This window comes from Protopterus annectens, chromosome 16.part0 (genome assembly GCF_019279795.1).
Source record: "Protopterus annectens isolate FY-2018-M chromosome 16.part0, PAN1.0, whole genome shotgun sequence".
NCBI lineage: Eukaryota > Metazoa > Chordata > Ceratodontiformes > Protopteridae > Protopterus > Protopterus annectens.
Genome location: NC_056750.1, coordinates 659,839,434 through 659,860,230, shown reverse-complemented (window position 1 = coordinate 659,860,230; position 20,797 = coordinate 659,839,434). Strand labels below are relative to the sequence as shown.

The following is a 20,797-nucleotide window of genomic DNA, read 5'->3' as shown; positions in this document are numbered from 1 at the left end:
GGCTACAACTCATACCATACATTTCACCCACAAAACCCGGACCGAAATACAAAAGGTGGTGGACTATACATATTCATCAAGGATACCCACACTTCCAGGTTAGTAGCATAGCACAATGCTTCAGAGATCATCCACGTGCAACTAACAACGGGCAAAACTGCTATTCAGATTATAGCTTGCAACAGATCACCCATCATGTCCCAGGATCACCACTCCGCATTCCTGGAAACACTGGGAAACATAAAGGTCCTACCAAACACCCTGTTATTGGGTGATTTTAATTACCCAAACATTAACTGGGAGAACTACTCAAGTACAAACACCCTTTCCCAACATTTCCTAGACTTTATAAACTCAAATGCCCTGGATCAACTGGTCAACACCCCCACCAGAGGTGACGATATATTGGACCTGGTCATCACCAACCTGGGCGACCGGTGTTCCACACGGGAGGTCAACCCCTCACTGGTTAGATCTGACCATAAACTAATCACTCTGGATATCCACATTCCACCACCACCCCCGGTCAAAGAAACCACCATGAAAAACTTTTCAAAAGCAAATTTCACGTTACTTAAGACTGAGGTGGGAAGTTTCACAGCCCCCATGCTAAAGGATAACGCTGTCCAAGCTGCAAAATCCTTTACTAATGCACTCTATGGTCACCTACAAGAATGCATGGATCGTGCTATCCCAAACAAAACCAAGACTCACTCCTCCAAGAAAAGGAAATCAGTCTAGTGGACCCTGCAATAAACAAGCTATACAATAGAAGGAGGAAATTAGTACAGAAAAGAGTAAAATCCCAAGAAGGGAAGACATCCCTGATCAGTATCAGCAAGAAACTATGTTCCCTCATAAAATCATCCAAAGCTAGCTTCGAAAGAAAAATTACCATGGACTCCAAAGCTAACCACAAGGCATTCTTTAGCTATGTCAAGAATCTAAGTGGCAATTCTCAGATCTGCTCGGAGTTAGTACAGACTGGCACAAAATACACTGAACCAAACAATATAGCCAACATCCTGGCAGACAGGTTCAGTGCAAACTTCACCCCCAAGAGATCCCATAACTATACCAGAAGAATGTAGTGCCCCTGAAATCACAGACACTCAGGTTAAAACAGCCCTCTCCAAAGCCAAAAACACAGAGTCAGTGGGACTGGACGGTGTCCCAGGCTGCGTCCTACATGGGCTCAAAGATGAACTAACCTCTCACATAAACACACTGTTTAAACTCCGCCTCTCCACAGGCTACGTGCCCACAAAGTGGCGCACAGCAATGGTTATTCCGCTTCACAAAGGTGGACCCACAACGGACCCCAGGAACTATCACCCTATAAGCCTGACTAGCTTGGTCTGCAAAGCTATGGAGTGCATCATCATGGATCTCATTAACAGAGACACTGGAAACCTCCAAACACCGGACCCTACCCAGTTCGGCTTTGTTAAGGGCAGATCATGACTCCTAAACCTGGTGGATTTCTTTGAGGCAGTTACCAAGGCTATAGACGAGGGAAAGGTGGTCCACACAGCCTACCTAGACCTTGCAAAGGCCTTCGACACCAATCCACACTCAGGTATTATAGACAAGCTCACCAGCCTGAATATAAACCCCTACGTCATGAGATGGGTTGCCAACTGGCTCACGGACAGAACCCACATGTTAAGAGTTGCGGGAGCTAGGTCTGACTCTAAACCAGTTACAAGTGGCATTCCCCAGGGCTCAGTCCTAGGACCCCTCCTGTTCGGCATATACTTCTCAGAGGTACAGGCAAGCACAGGAGGACTATGGCTGACCAAGTTCGCAGACAACTGCAAACTAGGGGCTATAATTGACTCTCTGGCTGACACAGACATCCTCCAAAAGGGTCTCACTGAGACAGATACCTGGTGTCAAAACCATGGCCTCAAGCTAAATGCCAAAAAGTGCATAGTCATCCCCTTTGGAAAAAACAAAGTACCCAAAAACTACCACATAGGTGGTAGCCCCCTAAATACAGAAGATGTAATAAGGGATCTGGGGACCCAAGTAGACAGTAACCTCTCCTTTGATAATCACATTACCAAAGTGGTTAGAAAATCCTTCTATGTGGCCCACTTAATCACAAAAGGGTTTGCATCCAGATCGAAAGAGGTCATTGGGCCCCTCTACGCATCACTCATCAGACCCATCATAGAGTACAGTGCCCCATTTGGGATGTACATTACAAGACACCTGCAACAACTGGAAAGACCACAGAAGTACCTCACCAAGAGGATCAATGGCCTCAAGAAGATGCCCTATGCAGCTCGACTGAAGAAACTCCAGCTGTACTCGGTTGCATACCGCCTACTCAGAGATGATCTCTGCCTGACATACAAGGCCATGTCCAACCCAGAAATGATGGACATGCTCCACCTAAAGAAAACCATATCCCTCGAGCCACATGCTCCAGGGATCTGACCCTCACCACAACAATAAATAGGACGTGGAGGGATAGATTCCTGTCCCAGAGATTTCCCATGATCTAGAACAAGACTCCAATCTACATCAGGCAGAGCTCCTCGCTAACGAAAAAGGTGAACAAACAGAAATCACTAGTCATTCACAAAGTAGAATGGAGCAGGCAAATGTTTACATGAACACACCAAAATTTTATTATAATCCAAGGTTAAAATTGTAGAATATCCAAATGTATAAGTGCTTTCATCTCCTTTTTAAATAAGTTGAAGAGACTTCATCAGATACAATTAGTTATTTTCATCACTTTTAGTATGAAACAACATGGGGAAATTTTGTAGATTTCTGACATGAAAAAAGCCCAAGCACTCTTTAATCTTATCTAGAATAAAACCTTTCACAAATTCCAAATGTAGAAATGGGCTTTACATTTGTTTAATCAAATCCATCAGAGCTCCTCGCTAACCCTCTTCAAGAGAAACCTTGATGAGTGGATGGGAAACAGAAAGTTTACCCCAGGGATCACGTCAATGGCTCTGCTGGACAGAGGCACAGGGAACTAATCTAAAGGGGCGGCGAAAGCCAACACATTCTGGCTAGGCTTATAAATGCCTTTGGGCAGATAGCCTAGTACCTACCTATGAACCTCTGAAACTATGCATACTACAGAAAATGTGCCTATCCACTACAAACTGTTTCTCTTCTCTACTGCATCATCAGAAGGTGGGGCCGGATGACACTGAATCAGAAAGTAATTGGACAGTAGCTTAACATACAGTAAACAGAAACATTAGTTTATTAAATGTAATAAATATAGATCCAGTGAAGTAACTAAAGACAAAAAAGAAGTTATGTCTTACCATAACGTTCCATCTGTGTTGTTGATCTTTGTTCATTCATTACTGATGAGTTATTGGTTCCATCCTCGTAACTGAGCCGGCCAAATATTAAACTCGCGTCGGCCAAAAACTCTCGAGCCAATGTCCTACCCAGAATGCTCTGCTCCCTGTTACCTCAGATCGAGTTTGCAAGTTGATAGATAAAAGTAGAGGCTACCTCTAGTCATAACAGACCTACAATAAAGGAGTATATGACATCAACCAGGAACCTCCGGAGGGGGATGGAGGGTGGGGAGTAATGAATGAATGAAGATTAACAACACAGATGGAATGTTATGGTAAGACATAACTTCTTTATCTGATGTTGTTAATTTTCGTTCATTCCTTACTGATGGGACAGAGTCCCCAGCTACCTGTATCCCTTGGTGGCCCTCATGGAAGGACATTCCTGAGCACCATGGAGCCAAAAGTATTTCTACCTCTGGAGGCCAAGTCCAATTTGTAATGAATAATAAAGGTATGAGGTTTGGCCCAAGTCGCAGCTGAACAAATATCATTGTGGGAAGCCTTAGCATTGAAAGCTGCTGAAGTTGCCATAGACCTTGCAGAATGTGCTTTCACTCTGTGATGCAAGGTGACATTGTTTTTGTTATAGATAAAGGTAATGCAATTTCTCAACCATGAAGCCAATGTAACTTTTGAGACAGGATGACCTCGTCGAGGTCCAGAAAAAGCCAGGAACAGTTGGACTGATTTATGGGTAGATTTTGTTCTGTCCAGATAAAATCTTATTTGCCTATGAACATACATGGAGCGCAGGCAATACTGTCCCTTGTTAGTGAGGTTAGGAAAGAACACTGGAAGGTCAATAGATTGGTTGATAGACCGCTGTGACACTACTTTTGGTAAAAAGGAAGAATTAATTCTCCGTAATATCCTATCCTTATGGAAGATAAGACAGGGAAGTTTGATGCATAAGGCTTGAAGATCTGACAAGCGTCTGGCCGATGTAATTGCAATCAGAAACAAAGTTTTCCAAGAGAGATATTTTACATCACATGAAGATGCAGATTCAAAGGTTGGAGCTGTTAGAGCTTGCAGAACCAATGCCAAATCCCAAGGTTGTACCGGTTCTCTAAAGGAAGGTTTTAAGTGGATAACCCCATTCAAGAAAGTTTTACAGAGTGTTTGTGACATAAACGAAGAATCCTGAAAACCAATGTGGAAATTTGAAATGGCAGCTAAATGCATACGAATAGTAGAGGCAGACACCCCAGAGTGAAAAAGATGTGATAAGTAATCCAAAACCACCGAGACTGGGGGTGACAAGGGGTCTAACTGTCTACTCGCTACCCATAGAGAAAAACTTTTCCGCTTATTGAGATAGATTAGTCTAGTGGACGATTTATGAGATGCAATAAGAATATTCCGCACAGGGGACGAGAGGTCTTCCTGCCTGGCAATCATTGGAAGTAGAGAAACCAAGCTATCAGTTTCAGGGTTGTTAGATTGGGGTGAGTCAGACCCTGCAGATGGGATATCACCACTGGGGATGGATTGAGGATCCACGGTTGATCTAGCAGGTGAGGCCAGAGGAAGGGGAACCAGACTTGTCGAGGCCAATATGGAGCAATGAGGATCACTTTGCTCTTCAACTGTCCTACTTTCTTCAGAAATTGGGAGATGAGGGGAAGAGGAGGATAAGTATAAAGTAGACCCGAGGGCCAAGCGCAGACTAGAGCGTCTCTTGGTGACTGTCCCCGAGACGGGATCAGGTCAAAATAGTTGCTGCACTTGTAGTTGGTTGGGGAAGCGAATAGGTCACAGCAAGGCTGACCCCAGTGGTTGAAGATACTTGCCACTATCATAGGGTTGAGGGACCACTCGTGAGGTTGTAGAATGCACCTGCTCAATTTGTCTGCTATCCCGTTGGAGCTCCCGGGAATGTGCGTTGCAATTAGAAAGTGGTTGGAAGCTATCACCCATTGCCATATTCTCAAGGTCTCTCAACATAACAGGTAAGATCTGGTGCTCCCTTGCTTGTTGATGTACCAGACCACTGACATGTTGTCTGATTGGATCGCAATAGTCCCTGATGGAAAGATGGAATGAAATGCTTGCAAAGCTAGTAGCACTGCCCTCAGTTCCAGGACGCTGATATGCAACAGGGCCTCTGTCTCCGACCAGGTGCCTTGGACCGAGTTTCCCTGACATAGCCCCACCCCATCAGGGAGGTGTCTGTGGTCACCATGGCTTTCGGGTTGATAGTGGCTGATGGGGCGAGACCATTGTTGGGGATTTCGAGACGTCCACCAGAGTAAATCTTGCTTGCATCTCTGAGTAACACTCACCTGAAAAGACAAAGGATGTTGTAGAGGGTACCACTGAGTGAGAAGTAACCACTGAAGGAGCCTCATGTGGAATCTGACTAGAGGAACAATGATGATCGAGGCTGCCATTGACCCCAAGAGTTGGAGTATAGATCGAGCAGGGGATTTGTGATGATAGAGCAGAGGTTGAACCTGTTGCCTTACTCTTTGAAGTCTGTGGTCCGGAAGAGATGCTGTGCAATTTTTCATGTCCAACAGTACCTCTATAAATTCAAAGACTGAGTTGGGGTCGTGTTGGATTTCTCCCAGCTTATAGTGATTCCCAGGCTTTGTGCTGTGAGGAGAGTGTAGTGCAGGGCTTCTTCCAGTAGACACTTGGTGGGGGCAGTGAGGAGTCAATCATCTAGATATGGAAATGCCTGGAATCCCTGAAGTTGCAAGTGAGCCATAACCACTGCCATGCATTTGGTGTACACTCTGGGGGCTGTAGAGAGACCAAAGGGCAGAGCTCAAAATTGGTATTGACTGGCACCTATGTGAAAGCGGAGGTATCTTCTTGAGCATTTGTCCATTTTTATGTGGTAATACGCATCTTGAAGATCTACAGAGCACATCCAATCATCTTCTTCCAGAAGAGGAAGGATAGAATGAACCGTGACCATCCGGAATTTCTCTGTTTTTACAAATTTATTCAGTGTGCTGAGATCCAGAATTGGTCTCCGGTCCTCTGTCTGTTTTGGCACTAACAGGAACCTTGAGTAAAAAACGGATCCTATCTGGTCTGGGGGGACCATCTGGATGACACTTTTTTGTAGCAGCTTTTGGATTTTGTGTGCTGCTGCTTCCCTTTGACTGGGTGGAACGTCGGATAATACTCTGGATGAGATTGGACAAAGATGGAAGGGGATGCGATAGCCTCTGGATATTATCTGTTGTACGCAAGAGTCGGTGGTTATATTTTGCCAGGCAACGGGGTACAAGGAAAAACAACCCATGACCGCTTCCAGAGGTGAGCAGTCATGCAACACTTCATAAGCACTGATAGGGTTGGCCAGAGAAAGAATCTCTGGAACCCCGATTTGGCGGACCACCTCTGCCCCGAAAAGGGTGTCTTCCATTGGAGTTTCCCCCTCTGCCTCTAGGGGAGAACTCAGTACATGCATCCTGGAAAGAGCCCTGTGATTTCCTGTGCCACATCTTCCCCCTCCTCTGATTTCTGGAGTAGAAGCGTTGAGGACTGGAGTGTCTGACACCAACAGCAGACAGGGTCTTGTGACCTTGTTCGCACCTTACCAGCATAACATTCACTTTAGGGCCAAACAAAGAAGTGGCCTCGATGGAGGCGTTCATGAAGGAAGCCTTAAAGGAGTCCACAAAGTCGCAAAGGCACATCCAGGCATGTTGTCTGGTGACTATACCCATGCCTGCCGCTCTAGCTGCTCCATCCGTTGCGTGAGAAATAGGACGCATGGAAGAGTTGAAAATGGACTCTAGAGTGACTATCTGAAAAGCCACATTGTCACGGACCTCGTCAGAATCAGCTCCTGCCAACGTTTCAGAGAGTTGGTTGATAAGATCCCACTGAAGCCTGGTAAAGTGTGCCATATAGTTCAAAGACCTTCCAGCGAAGGTTGATGAAGCAAACACATGGTTCCCTATTCTGTCTATCGCCCGGTACTCCTTGTTGGGCGGATGGACAGTTTGGCTCTCTTTTGCCAAATTCGTCTTAGTTGCAGCTGCCACCACCATAGCATCTACTGGAAGACCTCATGACCAATGGGGATGCTCAGCTGGGGGGGGGGAGGGCGATAAGATTTTATCAGGCCTCCATGGCATCGCTTCTAGGGTGTCAGGAGCCTTCCATGCATGCTGGATGATGAGCTGGATGAGTTCATCGGCTGGCGGGGTGACCCAGGAGGTAGGGGGCTGGGCATAAAGGGCCTGCAGGAATACGGATTCCTCAGAGGAAGGATTAGAGGACTTCCAGTCACCCCTCTGCCTAAAGATCTTGAGGAAGTCACCAAACGACACCTCATCAGAGGGTGACCGTGGGGACCCTTCCCCGTCATCAAAGTCCGTATCTTCAGTCAACGACTCCTCAGTGGAGTCCATGTGCTTCCTCTTGCATGATGCTGTGCAGGGTAATTCCTCAGTGGGAGATTCTAGGGAAGTCTGCAAAGAGGGGGACTCCTTAGGAGGAGAACCATGAGGCCCTTGTGCTCGGTGTCTGGTGGTTGTGGCTTGTGAGAGTTGCGGCACAGAGGGGGGACAGGACATGTGGGTTTTGCCATTGGAGGCAAGCGCCCTCTCCATGGCCTGGAAGGTTGGCCCGCCCAAGGATGGATGGGAGCCTGGAACCGAGCATGACAACCTCGGAACTGGGGTCACACCCCACCCCAATGAGCTGACTCTCAGACCAGGAGTTTCAAGAGGGCTATGAAGCAGGACAGAGGGAGGATTCCTGGAGGGTGCCAGAGAAAAAAAAATGGCATGGAGTCAAGAATGCCCTCCCCATGGCACAGCCACTGGCCTGAAAAGAGCCCGATGCACAGTGCACCGAGGGCCACAAGGACGACTCCGTTTCCAAAGTGAGCTCCACTATTGAAGTTGGAGGAAGGGAAGCTGCTGTCGGAGTAATGGGCTTCGATACTTGGGTGGAAGTCGAAGGAGGAGTGTAAGTTGGAGTTTGAGGAGAAATATGTTCACCTGAAGGAGGGAATGTGGATTTCGACAGTTGAGAGACCTCTGGCCACAAGCAGCTGGTCAACAAGCCGCAACACTTCATGCTCAGAGGTGCTCCTGGTCGACCTCATAGAGAGACCTGAGTGCGATTCTGGCCTTTCTAGAAAAGGACTGTATTGGCTACCAACGAATGGATCCAAGGAAGGAGAGTACATAGTCCTTGATAATTCGAAAGTTGCAGAGCCAAGAACCGTGGACGTCTGCACAGAAGAGAACAGTGTGGAAGTAGTCTGCACCGATGAAATCGGTGCCATAGAAGTCAAAGGTGTCTAAAAGCAAATGTCTGCACCAATGGGTACGGTGCCATCGAGGAAATTGTCTGCACTGGTAACAATGACGGTGCTGAAAAGGACTGCATCAACGAACATGTCAGGGCTGAAAGTGTCTGCACCACGGAGGACAGTAACGTCATACTGGGAGCCGAAGGGGATTGTACCTGCATGGACGGAGCCGGTAAGAGCTGCGACAGAACTGTTGGAGCCATAACTGTCTGTACCGGGAACTCCTGTGATGGTGTCGATAAGGAGGACATGGTTGGAGAAAGAATCAGTTGGGGCGGTGCCGAGCCTGGAGCCGACAGGGTTACAGCTGGCAGCGCTGAAGTAGTAGTCAATTTCACCTTCTTATGAGTCGACTCCCTACGATCTCCAGAGGGAGATGAAGTGATCAACCTCAATGAGGAAGTGGAAGAACGCCTCTCGCGGAGTTTAGCAGGAGAGGGTGAGCCCTCCAACCCAGAAATAGCCTCACAGAAAGGAGATTTGAGAAGACCTTTCAAGATTAATTTGTTCTTTCTCTCGTTAAGAGTCCTGGTCGAAGAATTTCTACAAATCCCACACGGGGGATCCACAGTAAGGTGGGAGACATTCAAACAATAGACACACAAGTCATGGCCATCAGAAAGCGGTAACTTACGGCTGCAATCCTTACACTGCTTAAAACCAACACTACTTTTCTTATCCAACATAATGATGTGGAGAAGAAGAACAGTACCAAAGGAAGAGGAAAAGCTACCCAAAAGGGTAAGAAGAGAGAAGGAAGAAGGATTACCAACGATGGTAATGAAAAATTACCTCAAAGGTAAGAAAAAGGTAAGAAAAAGATAAATAGACTAAAGGGAGGGAGTCTTAAGTATACAATAGGGTAGGAGAATATTAACAGAAACTCTTTGAAAAACTTTAAATTAGAAACAATCTATAAAACTTTCAAAAAATTAGACACTTAGCTAAAGAGAGTGGCTTGATACGGCTGTACAGCAACGCAGCAAACGAAATCTGAGATAACAGGGAGCAGAGCATTCTAGGTAGGACCTTGGCTCCAGATTTTTTGGCTGACATGAGCTTGATATTTGTCCGTCTCGGTTCTGAGGATGGAACCAATAACCCATCAATAAGGAATGAACGAAGATTAACAACATCAGATCTACATATTTTAGAATACACAAGCCTAACTTACAGGGTGTGGGTATAATTATATAAAAAAAGAAAGAAATAGTAAAAGAACACATTCTGCACTTAATTTTTAAATCCTTCACGTATGAAAATTCAAAGCAGTGAGGTTTACATAAAGTACTTATTCGAGTAACTCAGGTAACACTTTTCAAAAGAAGATAGAAGTACAGTATGAAAAGAAATCATCCACAAAAGTTTAGAGTGAATTGTGGTTGTTTCTGCCACTTGAGAGCTACTAGAACTGATCCCCCCTGCTCCAGTTTAGCTTCCTAGAGGTGGGTCTTCAATTAGGTTCTGGGCTGAAGTGCTTTCTGAGTGGAATATACATGTCCTAACTGTGTCCATGTTTTTTTCTGTGTACACCAGTTTCTTCCCACATCCTAATGATGTTCTGTTTGCTGAATTAGCAATCTTCAAAAATGCCCCTGAACTGGGTATTTTATCATGAAGGCAAGAGTCTACCAAAGTGGCCATCAACATGGCAGCCAAGCAGATGGTTTCTGCCCTCACAGACATCCCAGTAATTAAAGTGTTTATAATGAGGCCTTATTCTACCACTGGTGGCCAATGATAAAACCAGTGTCACTGCTAGACATCCTGTGTCATCCCCATTCATGTGCATGCTTCTACTACATACTAATGAGGGCTACTTCTCTATGGCTTAGAACTGCTAGGTCCACATCTCCAGACATGGCCATTTTAGTTCTGCACAGGCCTCTAATTGCAAAGTGCTCATCAGTCAATCAAAAACAATTTTCCTTACGTCTCACAATGGATGAGATAGCATCAGCCACTTATTGTTACCCTCCCCTGCCTGGTTCTTTCCAGTCCCTCTGCTATGATTTGAACTAAGATCATCTGGGCCATAAAACTTCATTCTCCTATGCCGCAGAGCTAGGTTTTTTCTTGGCCATGGATATAAACGTTAACTGTAAAGAGATGGGACAAAGGCATGTAAATGCTCTTCACAGGCAGTGTTAGTGGAACAGTGGAGTATCATAAATTCTAAAGAAGCCATGGATGGTGGCAAAAAGAAAGTATATAAAAAAAATAAATAAATAAAACTACAGGGTTCATACAAGGTGCAGTGTTTTACCTCATTGAGAAAAGGAGCTGTTGAGCAAAGCTTTCTCTTTGTGATAGTTGTAGAGCCATCAAACATCTTGGCAGACCAGACACTTCAAATACATAATTGTAATTCTAAATGTAGATAATCAATGTATCCCAAACCTGCTCCAAAATGCAGCTTAACATAAGGCTGAAATGATTTTAAATAAAGAAGCAATGTAAACGTCACCGATCCTTCTCTTTCTACTATAACTTGTAGTACTACTAATAATAATGATAATCATAATTATTTTATTATTATTACTATAGAATGCAAGATGCCAAGTTCTACAAATTTAAATGTGAACTGTGATTAGTGCATGCACAATTATTTGTTCTTATCAAGAGCAAAGTCTTCTATACAAAAATGTGTGTACTTGGCCTACCTAGAGCCATTCAGTATTCTGTTAATTAGCATTTCATTGGGGGGGGGTGATAAACATGAAGATGAACCACATACTTACAGTCAGTGAAGAAGACATGGGCAGCTCTGTACTTGGAAGATGGAGGATCCTTAAAGTCCCCAATAAGAGAATGTACAGACTGGGGGAAGAAAAAAATAGCAAGGTAATCAGTCATTATTTATCAAAAGCACAAAGCTACACTTTATGTGGCAGTATAATACAAAAAGTCATGATGTGTGTGTACATGTGTATACACATATATCAAAAGATATGTGTGTGTGTGTGTGTGTGTGTGTGTATATATATATATATATATATATATATATATATATATATATATATATATATATACACACACACACACACACAGACACACACACACACACACACACACACTGGGGACAAAAAGTGTACATACCCCTGTTAAAATTCCAGGTTTTTGTGATATAAAAAAATGAAACAATAAATAATTTCAAAACTTTTCTCGCCTTTAATGTGACTTACAACCTGTACAATTTAATTGAAAAACAAACAAATCTGTTCGGGGAAAAAATATAAAAAACGTACAATAAGCTAGTTGCATACGTGTACACTCCCTTAAATTAATACTTTGTTGAAGCACCTTTTGATTTAATTACAGCATTCAGTCTTCTTGGGGAGAAGTCTACCAGCATGGCACATCTTGACTTGGCAACATTTGCCCACTCTTCCTTGCAAAAGTGCTCCAAATCAGTCATGAGGGCATCTCTTGTGCACAGAACTCTTCAGATCACCCCACAAATATTGGATTTAGGTCTGGGCTCTGGCTGGGCCATTCCAAAACTTTAATTTTCTTCTGGTGAAGCTATTCTTTTGTTGATTTGGATGTATGCTTGGGGTCATTGTCGTGTTGCAAGGTGAAATTCCTCTTCATCTTCACCTTTCTAGCAGACGCCTGAAGGTTTTGGGCTAAAAGTGACTGGTATTTGGAACTGTTCATAATTCCCTCCACCTTGACTAAAGCCCCAGTTCCAGCTGAAGAAAAGAGCAACCCCAAAGCATGATACTGCCACCACCGTGCTTCACTGTGGGGATGGTGTTCTTTTGGTGATGTGAAGTCTTGTTTTTGTGCCAACCGTACCTTTTGGAATTGTGGCCAAAAAGTTCAACCTTGGTCTCATCAGACCATAACATATTTTCCCACATGCTTTTAGGAAAATTAATGTATTGTTTTGCAAATTTTAGGCAGGCCTGGATGTTTCTCTGTGCAAGAAAAGGCTTCTGTCTTGCAACCCTACCTCATAAGCCAGACATATGGAGAATACGGGAGATTGTTGTCACATGTAGTACACAACCAGTATTTGCCAGAAATTCCTGCAGCTCCTTCAGCATTGCTGTAGGTCTCTTGGCAGCCTCCCTGACCAGTTTTTCACCTTGTCTTTTCATCAGTTTTGGAGGAACGTCCAGTTCTTTGCAACGTCACTGTTGTCCCATATTATCTCTACATTTTGATGACTGTCTTCACTGTGTTCCATGGTATATCCAATGCTGTGGAAATGTTTTTGTACTCTTCTCTTGACTGATACCTTTCAACAATGATATCCCTTTTATGCTTTGTAAGCTCTCTGCGAACCATGGCTTTTGCTGTAGCAGGCAACTGAGTAAATGCCAGGAAAATCCCACTAGGACAGCTGAATTTTATTTCGGGTTAATCAGAGTCTCTTTAATTGATGGCAGGTGTGTACCCAAGAAGACTGAATGCTCTAATTAAAGCAAAAGGTGATTCCACAAAGTATTAGTTTAAGGGTGTTCACACTTATGCAAGTAGCTTATTGTACGTTTTTCATTTTTTTATATTTTTCCCCTAACAAATTTGTTTGTTTTTCAATTCACTTATACAGGTTATAGGTCACATTAAAGGTGGGAAAAGTTTTGAAATTATTTATTGTGGTCTCATTTTTTTTATATCACAAAAACCTGGCATTTTAACAGGGGTGTGTACACTTTTTATATCCACTGTGTGTGTGTGTGTGTATATATATATATATATATATATATATATATATATATATATATATATATATATATATACATATACGCAGACATACGCATAGACCACTCACACACACAAACACATACATATACAATTTGCAAATAAACATCATTAGTTACTAACTTATGATTCTTATCTAAGAAAGAAATGGTTCCATCAAGTTTGCTAAGAGATAATAACATAAGAAACAAATATTTGCCTTAGTCTGCATGGACTTTATGTTAGCACAAACCAGTACTACTCAATACATTTTTTTCTCAGATGATCACACGATCCTACCAGCCTTGAGAAGACAACCAGGAGAGGAACACAATTCCCAATTTTAGGGAAAAGCACCAAAATGCACGTTATTGCACTTATACAGTGCTGTTAAGAAATGAAAAAAGTGTGTACATGTTTTCCTATTAACAAAACAGCATTATACCACATCATGTTGTACAAATCTTGATTCACAAAGTATATGACTGATGTGACTATTATCGTGTGATCCAAGAGTTAAACGACATGAGGGCACAGTAGGGATAAAATGAGAAATTAAGTAAAATTCAAATGACTTTAATATAGTGTGGCAACACAATAAAAATGATCCTACAAGCAGTGGTAGACCACAAAGGTTTTATCCCATCTAGGGCGATATAATTTATTTTGTGGCTCTGTAGTGAAAAGGAAAGTGCTGGTTTTGTGAACCAAAAGCCGAAATCTTGCCATAGGTTGTGCTCACAATTCTGTAACATTCAGAGGAGTTTTTTCTAATGATATATCCAATCAGCAGCCTAGTAAAAAGCTATGATCCTATGGAAAGGGGAGTAATCAATGTAATTTATGATTTCAAAGCTATGCATGTTCTATCCAACCAACAGCCTAGTAATAACCTATAAAGTCATGAATGGAAAATTAATATTTATCTTGTTACTTGGATACCTTTCAAACTTCACTTTCAGTGTCTACAAGCACCCTAAATAAAAGCGCCATTCTCTGCCCTGCTGCTCATACATTATAAGCAATGTTGCTGCCAGACACCCCAAAGCATGTGTTACAGGAAGTTTGATAGAAAAGGTGCAAAAATGAGTGCCGTCATGGTTTTTCAAAAATTGCAGACAAAAAGCAAGGTTTTAATTTTGAAAATTGCAAAAAACAGTGGAATGGAGCTCTCATGCCAACCATAAAATATGCGCACATGGTTAGTTTGTAGCCAGTACTTCTATGCTTCAAGCCAAACAAAAACTGTCACTCAATGTTGAAATGTCCCAGACTGGAATTCTACTGCACCACACTTCAGCACACAGTCTGCCTCCTAGTCGGTGTCACAGCAGTGCTCGTTATATGTACCATCTCTAAACGTCTTCATCTAAGCCCACCACTACCCCTTTTACTGTAGTCTCTCACTTTTTCTGTAGTCCATGTTCTTTTTATGAGATGGACAATTTCACTGTGTCACTTCCCAAAGTCACTGCAGTCAACCACCTTGAGTTCAAAGGCACAAAGCTTCTGGACGAGTAGAGCAAACATTCCATGGTGAGTAGCAACAAGGCAGTTTAATTCAGCATACTGAAAACATTATCTCTTTAGCAGCTGCGTTTGTACAGGACTAAGCTGAATCTGTGTTTCAGATGTTGATACATCCCATCTTGACTACATTCTACTTAAATGGACTTCCAGTGGTGTAACACATGCATGCATTTCTACCCTGCCTTAGGGTACATGCTTTTCCTTATCATATGCTGGGTTAGTGTTTAAACAGTTTTGTCTCAGTCTGCTGGATCTTATTAGTATTCTATGATCACTGTCTCTACATCTTGCATTTCATTAGCAGTGGTCTCAGTTTAACTGCCTCTTACTGTACTGTAACTCCTTCAAACTGAACTGCATACTCGAGAAGATGAATAAGGTTTCTTAGTTACATCTACCATCATTTAGTCAACAAAGACATTAAATCTGTCTTAGTATGGTACACTGTCTTGTTCAAGTTTTGATTGTCACTCATTCTACATTTGAGTTACTGTTATACCTTTTAACTTAGCAGTGAGCAAACTTTAAAATAAGAACTCCAAAACTGCCATGACCTTCAGACGAAGACTGCTTTAATAATGAAATAACAAATGGTGAGCGCTTTCACAGTTAATAATACTGCTTCATCAGACCAGTTTAAACACAAAACAGTTAACACTTTTAAAATACAACAAAACCAATCCAGAGTAAGAATAAAATCATGTGATTAAAAAAAATAACACCTGTTTCATTCATTAAAAACTCCTTTTATACACTTGACCAATCAAATCATTCAAAAATGCCAAGCCCCTAACTTGATGTCATAATGGGCATTACAAAAAGGTTTCTTGATCCTGCCAATCAAATTATTTGCATATACCAAGCTCCTACTAGTGTTTCAGTGGGTGTGACTTCAGAACAGGTTTGAGAGACACTCTTTCATTCAAACCTGGTTCTAAAAATACTTTCATAAGTAAAATCCACTTCTGTTCAGCACTTTCAGTCTTGTTTTTGATATCTCCTTGCCTGACCTTCTCATTTATACACTGTAATACAAAAAATTTAAAAGTATGTTCTGTACCCCGATCACGTACAAACCTAGACAAACACTAGTTTCCTTTCTTTTCACGATATCACTATGAAGTTCAAGTATCCTGTTTTTGAAGGGACTATTAGTCTTGCCAACATAGAACGCTTCACGCATCATGCAACCAGCATAATACACTATATTTTTAGTTCCACAATTGGCAAAAAAAAAATCCAAGACTATTTCAGTCCCAGTACATTTATGAATGTAAGAAGTGCATGTAAAAATATAATTGTATGCAGAACAGGAATTACATCTAAAAGTACCTTTCTAATCAGAGCACATGTTTAAACACAAAACAGTTAACACTTTTAAAATACAACAAAACCAATCCAGAATAAGAATAAAATCATGTGATTAAAAAAAATAACACCTGTTTCATTCATTAAAAACTCCTTTTATACACTTGACCAATCAAATCATTCAAAAATGCCAAGTCAATAAGATTCATACATACTTTTATAGCATCACTGTTTTTTAAAGACAAGCTATTCCTATAAACAAACCTTGGTTTATAGTCCACTACTTTTTTCACTTGAAGATCTGCTAAAATACAGACCAATGCTTATTAGTAATATCATGTACAATACTAATGTCATTAGAAAAAGAGAAAATCAGTGTATTCTAACTGGACCTCTCATCCTTGGTTGCTCCTGGGTAATAGGTTTTGAAAAATAGGATCTCCCTCTGTCCTACCTAGCTCTAACTACTTCAGCTATACACTGATCAGTTTCAAGGTTATTATAACCCCTTTCCAAAAAGTCAGTTTTAAGTTCTTCAAATGCCACCTTCAAATCATCATCATCATTATCATGAAGTCTCATAACCCTATAAAATTGACCCTTAAGTACATTTTCAATAACATGTCCAGAATGCATACTGGACTTATGTAGAACAGTATTTTTCTTTACTTTCTTCCTATGGATCTTTATACCTAACAGACCTAAATCTCTCCGATGTATTTTGACATCTAAGAAATCTATCATATCACAGAAGACTTGCAAGTAAACCTGCATGCAATTTATCAATAAAATCAATTAACTGTTCTTCAGTACCTCCCCAATCTAAAAACATATAATTGACAAAGTGCTTGTAAAACTAAACGAATCATTGATGCACATTATTCCTAAACACAATTTCAATTTCCCACAGAGCCATTACAAGACTGGTGTAGCTATTAACTCATGCAGTGCCAATAGCTACACCAGTTTTCTGTATATAACACTTGCTATCAAAGATAAACAGATTATTTTCCAAAATTAGTTCTAAACGAGTACAAATCAATTCAATTTTATTGGCTTTAAAACCTGCTCTACTGCTAAGGAAACTCCTGATACTCTCTATACCCAATTCATTGGGGAGTACAGTAAATTAAGACGTCACATCTAGTGTGACAAACATAAAGTCCTTAGTAGTATCACAATGTTGTGTCCATCTATATAACTGTCCCAAAATATCTTTGGTAACTTTTACAACTGTATTTGTACTGTCGAGGATGGCTCTGAGTGCCTTCTCCACATAGATGGAGAGGGGTTCTGTAGCCCATCCCCTACTGGACACTATGGAGATATAACAGGATCTTTATTAATTTTGGGGAGTCCATAAATCACAGGAATCACTGGAACATCAATGTCACTCTCCTACTTTGGACACAATATAAGAGTCTTTGTGGGTTCTGTTCAAGCAGCTTTACAATACACAAACACATCATGATAGAAGTTTACTGACTTTAACTTAAGTAACTTATTTACAGTACAATCTAACTACTGCAATTATACATGCTCACTCTCTGGGAATAGCACGTGCCCGGTATTTATATGTGCTCACTCAGTCCTTGATATGCTTCTTAGAGACACAGCACATACACTCTGATCTGCATCCTCCCTCTTTGAGAAATAGATAATGCAACCTTACGAATCCTTTTGGCATGCAGATATCACTGACAGTTCTTTGCCGTGCATTTATACAAAGCTAGGTACATATATACAGTTAAGTCCAGGTCGCTGCGTATTTCACACTGGGCGTGGATATTCGACCATACTGTGTGGCATAAAACTGGGAATTTGGTTTAGCAACTGGAGAGCTGTTTCCACAGAATGTTTAACCTTGGAAGTATTTGGAACATCTTTAGGAATGGAATTAGAGGTTGAAACCCACTCTGGGACGGGAAGCACGTTTGGTTCACTCTGATATCTAGAGTCTGTACCACAGGAACAATGCTGTGACAACAGTTCTGGTACATGAATAAGATGTCTGAGATTTCTCCTGTACTCCACACCCTCAGATTCTACAAGGTAGGATCTCAGCTCAGCACATATACCTGTAAATTGACCAATCCGGTCGAAACCTTTCGCCATTTTATTCTCACTGTCTCTCCTTCCCTCAACAGACAAAGAAACCTGCTCGATTTATCATAACTGGACTTCTGGCTAGAACACTTCTTGAATAATTGAGCCTTGATGGTACTGTTGTTCTTAGCTTTAGGCCCCAATAAACTGGAACAAATAGGTAGCGTCATTCTGGTTTGCCTGGATAGAAGTCTTTGAGGAGGTGAGCTAAAAATATCATCACGGGGTATGTTACTGAGATTAAGTAAATTCAAAAAGAGATCGGTATTATCATGCTTTGACCTCTGAAGTAATTGCTTTGCACTCTGTACATGTTACTAGCAGTCCTGTATATCCACAGTCAAATGGGCTAGCTGAACGTGCAGTACAAAGTCATATTCTCTTGAAAATTTCTGAAATAACTGACTAGTAAATTGAGTACCATTGTCAGAAATAACTTTGTGGGAACTACCATGGACTGAGAAATGATGTTTCAAGTTAGTAATAACAGTAGTGGATGTTAGGTTAGGTAGTAAGTCGATCTCAAACTAATTTGATTAACAGTCTGCCAATACTAAGTAGTTTTGATTGTTCCACTTGAAGATATCACTGGCTACTGTTGACCAAGGTAGTTCAGGAAATGGACTTATCTGAAGTGGTTCTCTTTGCAAATGTGATCTAGTACTATTGCATACTGAACAAGAAGAAAGTACTTTATCAATGTCTTTCAGTAATGAAGGCCAAAATACTAATTCCCTCCCTCTTCTCTTACTGGATGCACAACTTGGGTGACCACGATAAAAATCTGGATATATTCTTGTTGTAAGGAAGCAGGAACAACAATTTTCGGACCTATGAAAATAATGCCATCTTCCATCAACATTTTATCTCTGTAAGGAAAATAGGTTTGCACTTCAGGTGGTACACTAGATTGCTTTTATGGCCATCCAGCATTAATGTAGTGACTGGCTTTTTGCAAAATTGGATCAGTTTTTGTGTGATTTCTCAACTCATCAAGCCTAGTGGTAGAAAAATTATGCACTGTCATCACGTCAAAGTCAAGCTGTTCCATTGTATTCGTGGGAGATCTGGATTAGGTATCAGCCAGATAGAGCAGTTTGCCTTTCGTATAGACCATGTTGAAGTTGTACTTTTGCAATTTGAGTATCATTCTTTGTAATCTCGCTGGAGCTGAATGTATAGGCTTCTTTAGAACAGTGACCAGAGGTTGGTGGTCAGTTTCAATCTGAATAGATCAACCATAAATATAATCATGAAACTTGGAACATGCAAATAATACTGCCAAAAGTTCTTTCCCAATTTGAGCATATTGCATTTCAGTTTGGGTAAGTGTTCTAGATGCACAGGCTACTGGTCTGCCCTCTTGAAGTACAACTGCACCAAGACCAGATTTTGAAACATCACAGGAAAGAGTGACTATTTTATTCACATCATAGTATCTTAAAGTAAATAGGGTGGCAATTTTCTGCTTAAGGTCTTCAAATGCCTTCTGGTGCTGTTCTAACCAAGACCATGCAATATTTTTTGCACATCAGCTCTCTTAAAGGTGCTGTCAAGTCACTGAAGTCTGGTATAAACTTGCCTAAATAGTTGACCATGCCTAGAAAACACTGTAGAGCTTAAAGATTGTCTACTGTTGACATCTCAAGAATAGCTGCTTGCTTGGTCGGGTCTAGTCTCAAGCCAGTACTACGAAATAAATGACCTACAGTCTGAATTTGCACTTCAGAGGATTGAGCTTCAAGTTTACTTCAGATGATCTATCTAGAAGTCTCTTTAGGTTTCTGTCATGCTCTGCTTCACCATTGCCTCCAATCAATAAATTATCTACTATTATGGCACAAGGATAACCCAAAAAAATTTGCTCCATTGCACGCTGGAAGACTTCACTTGCAGAATGTATTCCAAATGGCATCCTTAGGAATCTGTATCTGCCAAATGGGGTACAAAAATGGTTAGTAATGAGGATTTGTGACCAAGCATCACATGCCAAAATGAACTTTTTGCATCCAAGACAGAAAAAACAGTGGCACTTGGTATTAGGGCTGCGACCTCTTCAACTGTGCGCACTGGATGATATGGTCTCTTCAATGCTTTGCTCAAATCTCTTGGGTCATTGCATATTCTGATTTTGTCTGAGCCTTTTTTGTGAGCTGCTACCGTGGATGACACCCATTCACTTGGTTCTGTAACGGGACAAATTACACCTTGATGCACCATTTTATCCAACTGAGCCTTGACTTTATCCTGCATAGCTATCGCAACTCTTCTTGGTGGTCTGACTACTGGAGTGAGCTCTGGGTCTAACTTCATGGAATGCACAACTGGAAGTTTGCCTAACTGTCATCGAAAACATCAGCACACACTGAGAAAATGGCATCAGAAAAATTGGAATTAGGAGATGCACTTGTGTGATGAACTTCTTTGGTAAAAGAAAGCAGTTTCATTCTCAAACTATCTTTGAGACCCAATAAAGACTATACTGGTCTTCAGACTACATAGAATAACAAGTTGTAACAGTTCTTGG

At 41.5% G+C, this 20,797-nt stretch overlaps 1 protein-coding gene across 2 annotated transcripts in view; it reads right to left on the bottom strand.

Moving 5' to 3' along the window:
* STXBP1 (syntaxin binding protein 1) overlaps positions 1–20,797 on the bottom strand; it is an 890,876-nt gene that overhangs the window by 412,358 nt on the left and 457,721 nt on the right. For both annotated transcript variants that reach the window (XM_044058397.1, XM_044058398.1), the window contains exon 5: positions 11,376–11,454. In XM_044058397.1, the coding sequence (XP_043914332.1) occupies positions 11,376–11,454 (79 nt within the window). The remainder of the gene's footprint in view (positions 1–11,375; positions 11,455–20,797) is intronic.